The following is a 17,711-nucleotide window of genomic DNA, read 5'->3' as shown; positions in this document are numbered from 1 at the left end:
TTTCAGAGTTCTGCTCTTGAAGCACAGGAAGTCTCTTCAAGTACCATGTAGCAAAATAATGTTTTAGTCTCATTTCTGAGTCATTTCTAATGTCTTGGGTCAGAGAAAGGAGAAAAATAGAAAGAAAAAAAAATCACTTTGAACATGTTCTCCATCATATTATTGCTTCAAAGAAGTACTTCTGGTGGAATTTAACAAAAAACAATTTAACCTCTTGGAATTTATAAATGCCACATGACACTTTTGTGAATGGAGTAATCAGGGTAGACACAAAAAGAGCACCGAGCTCACCCATAGTGCATCAGCATAGATGCCTGAAAAGGGTTAAATAGTTTTTGGATTAGCAGAAGTTGGAATAAATCTCTCATCTTCCTCTCCATTCCCAATTCCTTTCCTGATGAACGTGCCTTTGAATGGCCTGCTTATTAGAATACCATAAATTGACTGAAAACAAAACAAACAAACAAAAAATCAGAGTCCAAATCAATTAGCATGCAAGGCTTTTTCACTCCATCAGCTTAAGAGATAATCATACCCCATGCTGACAGAAGTCAGAGTCAACAGCTTGCCATACTTCTCCAGACCACGAAGGATTTCCAGTCTTCAGGGCTCTGAAAGCAGCCTAGGGAAGGCAGCCTAATCCTAAATGCCTCCGGCTCATGTAGAGCACCGGACCCTTTCATCTTCTATTCTCTGTACAGATTCCTGCCATACCACTGCCTGCTGCACCGAGCCTCCCCCACCGCTAAGCAAAACTGAGAAAGTGCAATAGGAATGTTGCTTTCCATTGCCCTAGAGGCTAGCCAGGACCAGAGATACTGCAACAATCTACTTGCCTTCACTCCCAGTAGCAGATATCGGAATACAACTGTTACCCTTTGCAATAAGGAAATAAGATAGCAAATAACCCTAAAATGATCTCTAGAGTTCTTAACATACGTGCATGTGAAGCAGTAGATACACAAAACTCTTTCCAAACCTAGTTAAAAAGGTCAAAGCAGGCTAGTTCAAAAGCTAACTGGGAATGATATTCACATCCAAGAACTGTTCCAGAAAGTCAGTGACAAGGTATCTCAAACCAGGCAAAGAAGAGCTGGGGTAAACATCTAGACTGTCAATACTGCTGAGAATATTGCATAGCTAGAATTGTTCTGGGAAAGGTAAACACTCCAGCAGAGCTCACAGCAACTTTGCTGTGCTAGGAAAAGAGGCAGGGCTGCCATTCTTTAACAATTCAAGTCTGGAATTTCTGAGTTTTAGGCATCGCTAAAGCACTGGTTTGACAGAGACACCTTCTCTTTTGAAAAGGAAAGAAAATATCTGAACCACTATCAGACCAGGGAATGTCACCTGGCTCTTGTTGCAGAATTGCAGATGTCTGGATATCCGCTGCCACATACTGATATCTGGCAGGGATGAAGGACAAGATGCATGCACGTGCAGTTCCATACGCTTTAACTGTTGTCTTTAGAGGGAAAAGGACTTCAGTCTCCTTACAACAATGCCAAAGAAACTATTTTGGCTCTACGCAGAAACAATTTCTTTCTAGGGAACAGTAACTCCAGTAGGGTTAAGTCAATAGCTTGTTTAAGAAAAATGTGTGTTGGTACTTGAGCTGACAAGGAGTGGGCAAGGGAGACAAGGAAGTAATAAAGGAAGCGAAACAGTGATAAGAGGTTTGTGGACAACCATGCTACCACGTATAGTATAGGTGGTACATCTGTCCTTGTCCTTCATGGCAGATCCAGTCTTTGTCTGAGGGAATCGAGGTACTATATAGGTCCAGGTTAACAAGTTTTTTCCTCTGGATACAGCATTCCTTTCAGAGTAACATATCAGTAGCATAGCTGTATTTCTTCAAGAGCTGCCATGTCTTCAACAAATTGCCATCAGTAACCTGTCATCAGTCCACTGCAGCACGTCTGTATGGCTCACCTCTCCCCACCCAAGGCTTTTACAAATATAGCTTAATCAATCCACCATGTTAGCTCTCTTACGTGCTCTGCTCGGCACCACACTTCAGCAATCCTTCTCAGCATTCTCCACACATACAGTTTGTTTAAAGCCACTAATGCACGTAAGTGGAAAGAGTTTTTCTTGCTCCCTTTCCACTCTGGGCAACCATGTTGTTATAGTCCTCCTATGCTTGGAGGTGCAAGTGGTAGTGAGGGCAGGGGAAAAGCAGAACTCTTTAAAACTGAGTCTAACTTGAATTTTAAAGCATGATTTTATTATATTTGGCCTTTGTTCAAAAAAGTGAGGCTAATGACAAGACCTAGGAGAGACAGATATCTTAATCGTTGCTAATCATCAGAAAATAAAGGAGTAATCAAATCCATACAAGCCATGCCAAATCAAACTGTCCATTATATCCTATAAAACTTACATGCATGCCTCTTCATATAACCCAGCTACAAACAGGAAGAAAAGCACAAAATATCTCCATACTCGAATACTCTCCAAGCATCCCAAACACAAGCACTGACTCTGTGAAAGACCTCCTCTGAGAAGGGGGGATACGCACAGGACATTCAGAGCTCCATATTTACATGTCCTCAAGTGACAAGCAAGCAGCAGATAATATATATGGTTATTTACTTCTCATTTATATACATGGGGCGGGAGGGGGGAGAAATAGGTCAATCTGCTTGCTTTCTTTTATTCTATGAAAAACCAACAGATGTATTTAATATTGTCTGATAGCAAGTTTTATTCTTAACATAATAAAAATGTAACCAAACAACTCCTGATCAGTAAGACTACCACTGACCATCACATTTCAAAATACAGGTTATACTAAGCTTGTTTCACCCAACCAATCTGTATGACTGGCTTTTAAATACTTTTGTTAAAAGCTTCCATCAACAAATACACATACTTGCCCACCTACAGCTATCATTCTATAGGCAGTTCTCCTTGCCTGCTTCTCTGAACCCCCTGCATTCTCACCAGTCTGTTCTTTATGTCAAGTTTAGCTTAGTTCTTCAATCCACTTGAGCAGGAGGAAGCTATTCACCTGAACACAAAAGCTGGTAGCAAGTAGGTGTCCGGTGTCTGTAAGCAAGGACAGAGTGGGCAACAATGCCTTTTGATAGCAGTGAGGTTGTGTTCTCATACAGTGTTTTGACTGCAACCTTGATTTGTGATTTTAACAAGAGTCATTATCTCAGTCAGCACTCACCTTGCATCATACTTCTGTAGGCTGTGTCTGTGATGGCATAGATATGAGGAGGCATCTCATGTCTTTTTTTGCCTTTGTACATCTCCACTATTTCTTCTGAGTATATGGGCAGGTTCTTGTAAGGATTGATTACCACGCAGAACAGGCCTGAGTAGGTCTGGAAAGAAAACATCCCAGCAAATAAAGACAGGAATTAAAAATGCTGTAATACTTGCACATCTTAACAGTATATTACTTGGAAAAACAAACAAATCAGTCCTTTTTTTAAGTGCTTCTTCCAATGATGCCATGTGGGATGCTTCCCACTAAGCAGTATTAGAATCTGAAAAACAGCTCAAGTCATAGCAACTTGACTAGTACTCAACCTTTCCAAGCATGCACAGAGCATCACCGGACACATTAGTCACACTGATATCAAACTGGTCTGCTCCCTGGCTAATTAACAATCCACTAGGACTGGCTTTTCTTCTTTTCAAAGTTCCTATATTCAAGTGTCCATTTCATTATATAAGATAGGTGCTTAGATGCTAGAAACATGCATTTTACTATGTTCCACCTCACATTTGCTAGGGATTTATCCACTAATTGACCAACTACAATGTAATAAAACTTCAATCCAAACTACTTACTAAAAGAAAAGTAAGACCAGTGTACTCTAAGGTTTTCAAGACCATCTGACTAGGCCGAATTCAGTGTTGACCCTGCTCTGAACAGGAAGTTGGATTAGATGGCCTCCTAAAGACCCTTCCAGCCTGAACACTCTAATTATAAATAATGTAATGAGTATAATTAGAACTAGATTCAAAACTGTAAGGTCATTGGTGTAGTATAGTTCTGAATCAGTCAATATAGAAAACAATTCCAAAGTATTTCATGCTTAAAGAGTCAGCAACATTTGCCAAAGTTTATTTCTAATTCATCTCAAATGGGTAATTCATTGTTTTGTGACAGCAAACCTCGATTTCTCAATTGGTTTCCTCTGGCTTAAATTCTACAGTTCTATTAGAAGACAACTGTCAAAGTACTTCTATTGAAAATATTAAGCTTCTTAAAAGAAAAAAAAAAAAAAAAAGAGATCTGAGTAACTTCAAAAAAACCCTAACAAAAATTTTGCTTGCAAAGGGAATAGGAGGAGCAGAGGCTTCTTAGATATTTCCTAGATATTCTAAGAATAGCATTCCAAGCCTTGCTCCTGGGGTTTAGAGCTACCCTAGTTCCCGAACAATTTTAGTGGCAGCTGTTTGGAACATCTGGAGAGGAGTAGCTTTCTACAGCAACTTGCAGTGCTACCAGAAAAGAGTACATTTGGCACTTTTTTATTTCTATTGCTACCATCTCTTCTATTGTTTGCTCAATGAAGAGTGCTTCTGAGTGGTAAAGAGTTCTCCATAATGAGCGCAGAGAGTACTTAATCAGATTTAGCCTCCTTAGCTAGATAAAGGTAAGGATTAGACTACAGTGATCAGAAGGGTGAAAAATAGCATATACTACACAGTTTACACTCTTATATCCAAATTTTCTACACACTGGCTTAACATTAAGTCATTAGCCCATTCTTACATGCAGCAGATTCAGATACAGTTTACACCCCATGTCCCCCAGAAAACAAAAATTTTATAGGTATTTACAGTTGCTTTTCCATTATAAACTATCGGGATATGTTTCCAGACCTACTTTTTTTTTTTTTTTTTTTTAATATTTGAGGGATATTTGAATAGCTTACAGAAAACACTAAATCTCTTTCCAAAGTTGGTTAAAAACCTTTTAGCGTAGCACTTCTAAAATTCCAGGAAGCTAAGTTTCAGTGAGACATTCTAGTCAGGTTAGATGTGAGGTAGTGCTTGAAAGGAACAGTTTAAGGAGTTTGCAGAAACCAGCTTAGCAATGCTAGTTTCTTTTGCCTCAGCCTTAGTTCTCCATCTCATCAGACAGTACTTGTACAGCACAGAACAGCAGCAGAAAGACTGGGTCATGCTTTCCTGACCTTTGACTACACTAGTGAAAGACAGAGTAGGACCAACAGGTAGAAAGGAGTCAACTCAACAGCAGCATGTTCACAGTACATGCAATACACCTTTTCCTTATACTGGCATGGAAATAATTGACATTGGAGTCAACTGAACTGTTAGAAGAGCTGTAATTTTATCCGAGTTCTGGAAAACCAGTAAAGAAAAGCCCTTTAGGCTGCCAGTCCCAGCTGTCTGCATTAGCAACCATCTTGCCTCAAATCCCACAGCAGCAGCAACATGCACATAGTAGAGAAAAGAAGATGCCCTATATAGTCCCTGTTTCCCTCTGCAACAAAACTGTAACTCATGCCACAGACCTTCTTCTCCTTTGAAGATCTTAAGAAACCTAAATGCCTGTTTGATGCTTTTGGGGGATTTGAAGCGAGAGCAAAAGAAAAATGGTAGCAAGTACTATGGTAATATTCCACAAAGAATGTAAAATTTTCCTGTCTGTATTTGTGTGACTTTTTACGGCCATGACAAATCAGAATTGTCGCTTTTCAAGTAAGAATAGTGTGAAAGTCTGAAGCTGGACTGAAGCACTTATGGATGACAGCAGCAGTTTAGAAAAAAAAAAACATTAATTTCAATTAGAGTGATGAAGCCATGAAGCAGGTATGCAGGAAGAAGTCATCACCTTCTTCCAGCATTCTGGTTCCCAGGAGAAATACCTAAGGGAAGTTTCCTTGCAGTATAATGATCTCAGACAGATGTGTGAGGTGATATTTTGTCTAATGAAAAGAGGCAACTAATCACAGCTGGGATAGGCAACTGAGCAAGACCACTATGTGACGACTGCTGGTCAAGCACGCTGACAGAGTTTTATATAGGAAGCAAGTTGAATTACAGTGAACAGAAGCTGCCAGCCCTACCACAGAGAGGACAAAGAGTCATCTTCATCTTATTAAAGTACAAGTAAAGACTTATAAGCATAAATCCCTGAATTGAACCCAACACTCCAATTGAAAGGCTAATCTATTATAATCATAGCTGGCTTGGAAATCTGTACTTTGTTTCAGACATTACTATCTCAAAATAGAATTCTGGCATTACCTTTCGCTAACTGTTTCAAGTGACACATGGGCCAAACTGGAACTAGTTTTATTTTTCTAACTGCTAAACTTGCTCTGAAGAGCTGAAAGGACTGTCTGCAGCATGGCACAAAGCTGACAGCATCAGAAAGTTTATTTTCCAGCAACTGTTAACTTTAATGAAATAACTGGAACATGTAAGGTTGAGTTTTGAGTTTCACACTGAATACAAACAAGGCAGTTCAGGTAAGCAACACAGAAGCTGCAAATGATCTTCTGATAAAGCATTCCAAATAGAAAGGGTCAATATGAAAGCCAGTCTATTAGCAAGTCACCTCAGTGCAGAACCAATCAGCACACGGGAACAGTAAACTGGTCTCAGATTCAAGCTCTTAGTTCTTGAAAAGTGTGATGGTCCCTGCTCAAAATTTGTCTGTACCAGCCATAGAATGGGCAGACAGAAAAATAAAGTTTTTAAAAAAAAAAGGAAAAGGAAAAAGGAAAAAGGAAAAAGGAAAAAGGAAAAAGGAAAAAGGAAAAAGGAAAAAGGAAAAAGGAAAAAGGAAAAAGGAAAAAGGAAAAAGGAAAAAGGAAAAAGGAAAAAGGAAAAAGGAGAGGAAAAAGGAAAAGGAGAGGAAAAAGGAAAAGGAGAGGAAAAAGGAAAAGGAGAGGAAAAAGGAAAAGGAGAGGAAAAAGGAAAAGGAAAGGAAAAAGGAAAAGGAAAGGAAAAAGGAAAAGGAAAGGAAAAAGGAAAAGGAAAGGAAAAAGGAAAAGGAAAGGAAAAAGGAAAAGGAAAGGAAAAAAGGAAAGGAAAAAGGAAAAGGAAAGGAAAAAAGGAAAGGAAAAAGGAAAAGGAAAGGAAAAAAGGAAAGGAAAAAGGAAAAGGAAAGGAAAAAAAGGAAAGGAAAAAGGAAAAGGAAAGGAAAAAAAGGAAAGGAAAAAAAGGAAAGGAAAAAAAGGAAAGGAAAAAAAGGAAAGGAAAAAAAGGAAAGGAAAAAAAGGAAAGGAAAAAAAGGAAAGGAAAAAAAGGAAAGGAAAAAAAGGAAAGGAAAAAAAGGAAAGGAAAAAAAAGGAAAGGAAAAAAAGGAAAGGAAAAAAAGGAAAGGAAAAAAAGGAAAGGAAAAAAGGAAAGAAAAAAAGGAAAGGAAAAAAAGGAAAGGAAAAAAAGGAAAGGAAAAAAAGGAAAGGAAAAAAAGGAAAGGAAAAAAAGGAAAGGAAAAAAAGGAAAGGAAAAAAAGGAAAGGAAAAAAGGAAAGGAAAAAAGGAAAGGAAAAAAGGAAAGGAAAAAAGGAAAGGAAAAAAGGAAAGGAAAAAAGGAAAGGAAAAAAAGGAAAGAAAAAAAGGAAAGAAAAAAAGGAAAGAAAAAAAGGAAAGAAAAAAAGGAAAGAAAAAAAGGAAAGAAAAAAAGGAAAGGAAAAAAGGAAAGGAAAAAAGGAAAGGAAAAAAGGAAAGGAAAAAAGGAAAGGAAAAAAGGAAAGGAAAAAAGGAAAGGAAAAAAAGGAAAGGAAAAAAAGGAAAGGAAAAAAAAAGGAAAGGAAAAAAAAGGAAAGGAAAAAAAAGGAAAGGAAAAAAAAGGAAAGGAAAAAAAAAAGGAAAGGAAAAAAAGGAAAGGAAAAAAAACGAAAGGAAAAAAAAGGAAAGGAAAAAAAGGAAAGGAAAAAAAGGAAAGCAAAAAAAAGGAAAGGAAAAAAAAGTAAAGGAAAAAAAAAGTAAAGTAAAAAAAGGAAAGGAAAAAAAAGGAAAGTAAAAAAAAGGAAAGGAAAAAAAGGAAAGGAAAAAAAGGAAAGGAAAAAAAAGGAAAGGAAAAAAAAAAGGAAAGGAAAAAAAAAGGAAAGGAAAAAAAAGGAAAGGAAAAAAAACGGAAAGGAAAAAAAAGGAAAGGAAAAAAAAGGAAAGGAAAAGGAAAGGAAAAAAGGCACAAAACCACACAGCCCTGCTGGCAAAGAAGAGAGAAAGGACAAGAGCAGACCTAAATTATGCTCATGATCTTTCCAGAGACATTTATGCTAGAGATACATTGCGTGTACTCTCTTTCTTCAAGAGGATTAATGATCAACTAACAGCCACTCCAATGAAAGTATTTTAAGCCCTCGCATTAATCTCCTGACTTGCTGAGAACTGCTGACAGGTGAGATCAGTCCATTTCACAAGTGCACAGAAACACAGTTTTGGCAAGACTAAGATTCTGTAATAGAGAATTACTATGCTATGCTTACTTGGGTGAAGGGTGTGGGGATTTTTTAGTACTTCTTACAATCCAATTAGAAGAACTCAATTTATTACAGTCACAGACTGTGTCTGAAATTTCAGAGGATATCTTGCAAGATATGTGAAACAGCCCATTGCATAGCGTGCAACAGACTTTGTGATGCTACTGAATTATTTTCAACAACTTACTGCACACGCTAGCAATGTTTCCTGTTCTAAAAATGTTACACATGCTCTTGCACATCCTATTTCATCTCAATACAAAGATTCTTCCCTCTGAGAATAGATTTTGACCAATACTCAAAGGAGTTATGGACCACAGAGAATAAATAACTGCATCAACCTCAAACCACATCAGCTCTCAAAATTTTGAGATCAGACGGTGGGGGTCAGACTAAATTTATATCAGCTTTGCATCCTTCAGATGTTCTCTGAAGGATGATTTCTGCAACAGTTGTCTATATGCTTTTGTGCCACTCCAGAAAAGCAGTGGTCACAGCACTAGTCAGAGTCAGAGTTTCTAGCTTGTGTTAATAAAGTAGAGGCTATCATGACCAACATCTGCTGGCTAAACAGAGGCCACATGAAGAGGAAAATCAGAAGGGAACTGAAGAACCAGGTCAAGGTTCCAAATTTTCCTTCTCTACCTTTTGCTATTTATTGCTTTTGGTATTTAGTGAAGCAGTTACTGCATGCTTTATTGGAAATGACCATTGGTACCATAAATGGTATCTTCATCATTTCCACAGCAGTAAGAAGCAGGAATCTCTATTCTTGTCCATTTTGGGGTGGAAAGAAAACAAAATATTTACTATCTGTAAACACATGCAGGGACATATATGCCTTCTCTAGTAAGACACTCCAAGATCCATAATTTTTGTAACACAAAAAGCTTGGCATTAGCATTCTTTCCCACTGAAGCTCCAAACGTGCAAAAAAGCAGTTCAGATGTTAGGGATATTAGGACTGTGGTTTTATTATTATTTGGTTCAGTTCAGATCAGGCTCACTTTCTAACTGCTCTCACTTCTTGCTAAAAGAAAGTTAAATGGCATTCAAAACATCCTGCAAATGAAGACATTAAAATGTTAAGGACAGATTTACCACAGCATTCTTTGAAAGCTTCAACATTAACTAGAGGGGGATTGGCATAGTTTAGTGAAACAATTTTAAGTAGAGGGAAGAAGCTAAGTCACATGAGAGTTGTGTATAGGGGCAATGAAAGGTTAACGTACACATTTTAGAAGCAAAGTGATTACAATAAGTTCACATACTATGTAATCAAGAACTCTTACCCCAATAGACAAGATTACTTACATAGATCAGTCCTGAGTAGTATCTCTCCTTCAAGTTGTGAAGCACAGAAGCCTCATTCAGGCATGTCAGCTCTGCCATATCTTCCACTTTAGAGAATTTGGGGGGGTTCATCTTCTGGATGTCATCCTTATTTACTTTCACTTTCTTCCCATTCTCTGCCAGTTCCACGATGGCCTCATCTCCTACTTCTTCCTTCAGGCTTGCTGCCTCAAACCCATTCTTCTCTGAGGGAACCCATACCAGCTTCTTAGCTGCCCAGTCAGCCTGAGTCAGGGGGTTATTAATGATGTTTTTGTCCACATAAAGGTACTTATCTGCATCTCTTTGCGACATTGTGTTTTAGAATTGGGGACCTGCAAAAAGAGAAGGGAGAGGGGAAAGAAGGTATTTTTAAAACCTCAAGTTGTTTTGCAAATTCTTAGAGGCAGACAGGCACATGCTAAGTACTCCATCTCCCTGGTCATCACAGCATGCCTCCCCCTCCTTTAGTTTCATGTTAGTAAGCACTGGTAAGTTGTCAAACTTCCAATAAGGTCAAGGTTTTGCTTGCCAAGAGGATGGAAAAAAAAAACGAACTAGCAAGCAGCTAAAAAAAAAAAAAAACAACAAAAAACCAAACCCTACAACAAAACACTGACCGTTAAGCATTTGGAAGCCATTACTGGCAGAAAAGAGAAAGCACATTAAAGTGGCAAGCATCAAACAATGTGTAAGATGTGCCAATACTAATCGCAACAGATACTATGTCAGTAAGGTTCAGGTCAAGATTAGCCCTTAAATGCTCTACTTGGTAGAGACATTAGCTCAGAAATATAACCATAAATGTTTAATCAACATTTTTACTTCCTATCTCCTTGTTCTGATAAGCTATGAATCAAATACCACAACTTCTTAGAAATTCCATATACTAGTCTATACAACACGAGACGCACTTTGCTTCTAAAAGACATAATCGATAATTTGAAGACACCAGTTAAGACTGACATTAGATACTTTCCATCGCCAGCTTAGGAGCAACACCCAGCCCACCAGTTTGTACCTTTTTTTCTAGATAATATTCAGTAGCAAAATACCTCCAGGACAATGACAGAATAAACCTGTGGTCGGGAAATTTTACAGCCAAAAAACGTCCACTGTGATCCTTCTATGAAGCTGTGGTCAGGCAGAGGAGAGAGTAATATCCCTACAAGAAGGAGATATAAGCAGCATGCTCAGAAAATGGCACCCTAGATTTAATGTTTCATCAAAACCAGAACACTACCGCCAGGGATTTTCCAGTTTATAAGGCAGCAATTTTATTGGTGCCATTTAGAAATCCTTTCAATCAGAAGAAAGGACTGCATGCGTCAAGGCTCATTAACCATGTAACAGCAGCCTCTTTACAAGGTCCCATAAACATTACCTCTTGGATCCTTCCTCACAAAGATACCAGTGTCCTCAATATATGTTTTTCATAACTTGGACAGAAGCTAGAGCTCTTTACCACCAAAAGAACAGGAAATGAAAATATCAATATTCATGTCATGGAAGGCTGTCAGGGTCTACAGGGATAACTTTTCTGCAGAACATACCCATATTTACAAACTAGCCTGAAAATGAAATAGGTGAAGTCTAACTATAGGTACAGCAGACAAAAAGGTATTGAGAGCAGGACAGAAGCAGTTCAGGTCCCAAAATATGCATGACAGCACCAATAGATGTTGAGTTCCAGCATTAGCAGGCAGTGAATGAAGCCAGAAAAACAGCAGCTATAATAATGATGGGCACAAATGCCCACACCAGTCATTTGTAAGCACGTAGGGAAATTCCTTTCAACAAATGTATCACTGTAGGTGGTATGCAACTTTGTGCCAGAAACTGCATGGATAGCTGTATAGTCACAGTCAAAAATTCTTTAGCAAACAAAGAGAAAATTACTCTATAAATAATCATTTCCTTTAGCTTGAGTTTAAAAATCTTTGTCTTAAGCCTTACAGGATATGCCAAGCAGCCATCCACATTTTACTTCATCTTTCCTTCCCCACAGGGTCAGTGACACTTCCACCTCAATGTGATTCTCAGAGCAACTCCTCCTTCTTGGCTTTTCATAGTTGTATTGAAAATCCAGATTTTAATGAGCACACACAATGAAGATATTTGTTGCAGAGATAAGATGGAGCAATCAGGAGGCTGCCGTGAAAAACTCGAGCTGTCAAGAGAGCTATGAGAACAGACTGAAACAGCTAGCCTGACAGAGTACATAGGAAATAGAGAAAACTAAGAATTCAGCAAAGGATATTGAGACTCCATGACACTGCAGGGTATCATCTCCAGGTTGTGGTCCAAAGGCTTGAGAAAAGGGAGTGGAGGGAAGAGAGGAAAAGGGAAAAAAAAAAGAAAAAGAAAAAAGAAAGAAAGCAATATTCAATTGTGTTCAGAGTTGTATCAGGTTTGGCAAGGCAACAGCTGTGTTCTACCCTCCATTACACAGTTTCCTGCCTATGCAACTCCCAGAATCTAACCAGTTGCCTTTTTTGGCTATAATCAGGCAGGACACAGAGGCAGTATGCTTCGGCTAAATTCAGTTTCATCATTTCCTGAGGAATCCTAAGTAAACAGCCATCTGAAGTGTCCTACATTACACTGAAACATATTCCTCCCTTACTGTTAGAGTACATGCATTCAATACACCTTGGAGATTTATTCTGGGATAAAGACTAATTATTTTTGGATAAGAAATACATTAGACCACATGAAATCTTTCACGGGGTATCCCCAGTCAGTTCTAGATCTGAAGAGAACTAAGGAAAGAAGATAGCTACAGCGAGGTTAATCAAATTCCTCACAGGAAGAGAACCCCGAATTATCTAGCATACAGTAAGACTGCATTCTTCAGCCAGTAAGGGATCATTCTACAGCATCTCTCCCTTTTTATTGCCAGGACCGAAAACAACTTTCACAGTAAGAAGAGAAATAGCCTGACAGGGCTATTCTAAAATCTCACCAAACACTAAGGTTTTTATGTACTACCAAATAGTGAGCAGATTGAAAGATGGTCTGCATCTCAAACTTTAAACAGACTTGAAAATTGTCCTATTGCATGGCAGCAGCAAAGAGTCTTATTATCACCATCTCAGACTAGTTATCATATCCTCCAGACAGGATCATCAGGTACTAGAACTAAAAAAACTGGAGGACCATACTAAGACAACATGGTATTAGTGCTATTCTCGAGGCTGACTTCTAACCCACAGGGCCTCTAAAGTAGCAATACCACAAACCAACCATTAATTTGCCTTCTCCACAAGAACAGTACCAGAGGAATCAAATTCAGCAAGTTCCATCTCATGGGCTCCAAAACTGCTCCTTTTCACCGGGCATTTCTAAAAACCCCTTAAGTGGTCAAGGAAGTAATCTCAGTAAGCTCTTGGAGCCTTACAGCAACTCACAACGAATGCAAGTCATTACCATTTTAGGAACAAATTAGGAAGCAATTTGTTTGCCTAGTAGTTTGCATTTTGGGTGTAGATAATTATGTGGGGCAAGGACATTTATCTTTACATGGCTATTGTGCAACTGTCAGATGAGAATACCGTTAACAATATTATTTTTGATGCAACACCAGTCTATAAGTAAGAAGACCAAAAAATACAGAAGGAAGACAGACCATCCTTGTTTTGAGTTTAAATGCCTCCTTCCTAGTATTGTTTCCAAAATGAAATACTACAGTCACTTCCTTGTTAACCCAGTATGTTCCCTTACTGTGGTTCATAGCAGTCTGAGGAACATACTGGTCAGAAGTTGCTTGTTTTTCATTATTTCAGGTGTCAAAAGACATTCTTTTGCCATTTAACTAACTACATAGTTGCCACAAAGATGCCATACAGTTACAGATAGAGGGAAGGCAGTCTCTACAATCATGAACAGGATGGGGCCAAAATATTAATAATATGTAGTCCAACCTTAAAAAAAAAAAAATCAAGAACCCTTTACATACATATTTCTCTGCAGATTCTTTTGAGATGAATTAAATGCTGGCTTTAAGTTAAGATGCCGTGCGTTCCCCTTGAACTAGGCTGAATTACCCAAACCCCTCATTTGAATACAATCATATGGACAGAAGTTAGCCTTAGCCTCCTACAATTTCATAGCCTTCAGGCTTAAATCATGAGACACTTCACACACTCTTCTCCCTACTCCAGGCATCAAGTGCTTCCCAAAACCCTGGAAACAAACACCTTGTCTGGCTTGGAAAGGTTTAAAAACTGCCTCTGCTACAAGTTTCCTTCCTTTGGATTACAGTGTTTTGCAACTGCTAAAAGCATAGAACATTATCTGTTTGCAATTTAATTTTCCAGAACTATTTGTATTATCCTGCCCCCCCAATGTTTACTCTGTCAGCAGCCACAGAGCTCTTTCTGGGACAGAGCCACTGCTCAATAAGATGAGCTTGGGCTATGCTAAACTATCAAGGTAACAGCTTAAGTAGAAATAGAATTAATATATTCAGAAGAGCAGTTTGAGTTATCTGAACTGCCATTAAAGTAGGGATTGCCACACTGTTCTTTTTAGGCTTCAGCCTCATTATTAGCAAAGATTCATCACTACGTTGGAATAGACAGCTTTAATCGCAAACCATTTCCCTACTTTAATGAATTATGAGAAGTTTGTGAAATACTGGGCTACAGAGAACATAAAATAGTCCAATACATGTACCTTATACTTGCTAATGCAGATCATCATTTGAGAACTTTGCTATAAGACTGAGCCTGCATGAAAAGGAACATATGTGTGTAATTACTAGAAGTTTTCTTCTGCTTCATATCCACCAGTAAGGCACTGTTATAAAAACTTTCTGTGATTTCAAATTAACTGATCCCCCCACATGGTTTGTGTAGTGGCCTTTAAACCAGAAGTGCAAGAGGAACTACCCTAGAGATGAGGGTGACAATAAATAGCAAACACATTTAGACTAAAACAAGTTAATTCACTTTGTTTATACAGTTCACATTTTAAAACTATTTCAGGAACGCAGTTCTCATGCCATTGTCAAAACTCTTTTACCTTTAGCAGGTTGTGAGAGAATGGCATACAAGACAAAAAGCCTTTTCACAGAGCAAAAAGAATCTATGCCATTTCTACAGGCAAGATAGGACTTTAACAGTAGAAAATTACAGCACTACTCGTCACTTAGAGTCCCATTTCAGTTACAACTAAGTTGTCCTCAGTGAAGAGACTTGAGTCTTTGTTAATACACAGCATTTAAAAATAATCTGACTTTGAGAAGAAGCTAATGATTCAAACTAAGTTTGGTCAGTAACATTCATGTGATGGGAATCCTTGTTAAGTGTACAATCTGAACAGCTAATACTTGCACTATTTTTGCAAACTCAACTATTTCACTTTCCCCAACCAGCTGAATACAGTTCACCAAATCAACAGAACAGTTGCATTAAGTGCAGCTAGAAAGCACAGTAAGTAGACTTTAGTAGCCAGGCTGTCTACAGTGACCATGAGCTGACAATATTAAAACCCAAAACCTAATCCATCAAAAAAACCTCCCTATAATTCCCTTGTATTCACTGAAAAACTGTTCAGATCTCATCTGTTTAGGACATACTAGGCTAACACTTTACAGCTCCATGTGCCAGGATGCTTATGGGAAAGAAAACTGCAAAGTTTGTTAGCACAAACATCTCCAATTTGTAAGTGACATCTATATAAAAACTGAAGTCTGAATGACTAAGGGTGAGAAACGTATCACAGGGGGGAAGGGGAGAGGAAGGAAAGGAGAAAAGCTGGCAGGAAGCTGAACTGATGGATTGGTTATATCTGCTTGTTTCTCAAGTTCAGTATATTGTGACACACCAGTGCCTGATGCTTCAGACTGAACTCCAGAATCATGAACTTCAGTTATCCCACTAGAGAATACAACATCAGGCAAGTACACAGTTTGCAATTAATACTCCCTCACAGATAGCCCCCTGAGCTGAAGGCATTCAGCTACACTTACCCTTTTTGTTCAGGGACTGTACTGCCATGCAGACTCATTTATTCTAGTTCAGATTTGGCATTCATAATGATTGCTATTAGGGCTATTAGACTTGCTGTAGTTCACTGCTTTCCTCTCTAGTCAAGAGTCTGACGCACACAATACATTGCTGAAAGATTTATTTCACAACTGGAATGCAGATTGCTGGCAATTATTGTTGCATATTCAGTTTGACTGTAGTGCTGCCCAGACTTGCCAGCTATCATGTTTATTACTCTAAGTTAAACTCAAGGTAGAGCACTAAAGTACCTTCTCTGTATGCACAGGGCTCCAAGAATCAAGAAGGAGGAATCTAATTATCTAATATATAAAAGATACCTATATTACACAAAAGTGATCTATTGACCAGACTACACAAAAGACACAAGAAAGTAGTTGAGGGGACTTCTGTATCTTTCAGGTGGCCTAAAAGTATCTGGCATGTATCCTCAGGACAATGAACATGGAATAAGTTTCTCAGTTTCTGCACATCCAGCTCCCTTTATCAGCTGTCAAGACCCCATTTCTGGTACGTGTGAAGCAGCAATTGTATATTCTACTGTAAGAGCTGACACAGGAGGTTTGCTCTGTGAAGCCAGGACTTTCTATGGCAAATTGCAAACGCCACAAAGCCACATACAAGTAAGACACTGTCCTTACCTGCCACTTAGCAGTCACCTTTTCTCTCTACTGGGTTCAAAGGAATGGCAAGACTGGGAGAACAGAAGCTACAAGCACAGCACATGTAGATGTCACATAAATTAACGTCAATCTGAAGAGGCTACTTTTAGGTACCAAAGAGTGAAAACAGGATAGCGCAGGCTTCACCATGGGCTATACAAGCACAAAAATGCTCTTGGGCAACTGCACTGCATACAATAAAGAAATTAACCACTGTAGGTTATGGGCAAATATGGCCAGGCATAGCTTCCCTGAGTTAATACTAGGGAAGGGATGCTTACCCCTGTTTTAATTGCACCTTCTCAGTTCAGTGAGACACAAAGACACATTACCATGTACATGGCACCAATAAAGTTAATCAGTTCTATGAAGCCTGGACACATTGTTTAAACACACTAAACAGTGGTTTAGGGAGGGGGAGGGTAGCCTTCTGTTGATTTCAAGTCCAGTCTTTAGCATGACAAAGCTAGGCTGGCAGCCACCCAACCCCATTCACTTTGAATAAATATTCAAAGTTTACAATCCTGCATAATACACTTTCTGAAACTGTTGTTTCTCATTAGTGCACGTACAGTACATGCCTTCTCAGCAGAGGAGAGAATTCCTCTTCCAGAGACAGTGTGCCCACAAGGAAAACATTCCAGGGGGAGAACACATTCTTCGTGACCACTCAGCAAAGTAATCCCACTTAAGGAGACAGCTGTAGTTCAGAAAACTGCAGCCCATCCCTGCTGTTCAAGCTGTTTTGCTGGAAGACTTGTTTTCAGGAGGCATAATGGACTGCAAAAGTTCTGATCAGGCATGCAGAATTCCCTAGGGACATTGCATGAGGGAGGGAGGAAGTAGCTTGGAAAGTTTCAGCCTGTCCTTGTTATCTCAGGGTCACTTTTCATCCCTTCCCTAATATTCTGATTTAAGGCAAAAAAAGATATCTGCCAAGAACTCTCTGGGGCACTGAAGCATAAGGCAGCTCTTCCAATACACATTTCTATATCAATTAGCACTCCCTATCATCTTTGTCAACTCCAGGTTTCATTTCATCGCAAGAGGGAACAAGGAATAAAATAATTATACCCGACTACAGAGAAGAAAAATATGGTTCTGGTTCACTCTTTTAGAGACAAATATTTAGCATGTATGTGGCTAAGATAAAGTCATCTTTACAGGAGCAATTATTCTTGCTTACATAAACTGAGAACTTGCTTTGATCTCAGCATCAGTAATACTAATTTTCTTCCAGCTCATATTGGAAAGAACCAAGAATCAGTGCAAATA

At 38.7% G+C, this 17,711-nt stretch overlaps 1 protein-coding gene across 2 annotated transcripts in view; it reads right to left on the bottom strand.

Moving 5' to 3' along the window:
* The window catches only part of MYH9 (myosin heavy chain 9), a 73,322-nt gene that overhangs the window by 46,846 nt on the left and 8,765 nt on the right, over nt 1-17,711 (bottom strand). For both annotated transcript variants that reach the window (XM_075753441.1, XM_075753449.1), the window contains exons 2-3: nt 9,746-10,098; nt 3,182-3,338 (exon numbers count right to left, since the gene is read on the bottom strand). In XM_075753441.1, the coding sequence (XP_075609556.1) occupies nt 3,182-3,338; nt 9,746-10,078 (490 nt within the window). In that variant the 5' untranslated portion in view covers nt 10,079-10,098. The remainder of the gene's footprint in view (nt 1-3,181; nt 3,339-9,745; nt 10,099-17,711) is intronic.

Source organism: Balearica regulorum, chromosome 1, assembly GCF_011004875.1.
Source record: "Balearica regulorum gibbericeps isolate bBalReg1 chromosome 1, bBalReg1.pri, whole genome shotgun sequence".
Lineage (NCBI taxonomy): Eukaryota > Metazoa > Chordata > Aves > Gruiformes > Gruidae > Balearica > Balearica regulorum.
The sequence above is the reverse complement of the archived record's forward strand: the minus strand, read 5'-3'. Positions and strand labels throughout refer to the sequence as shown.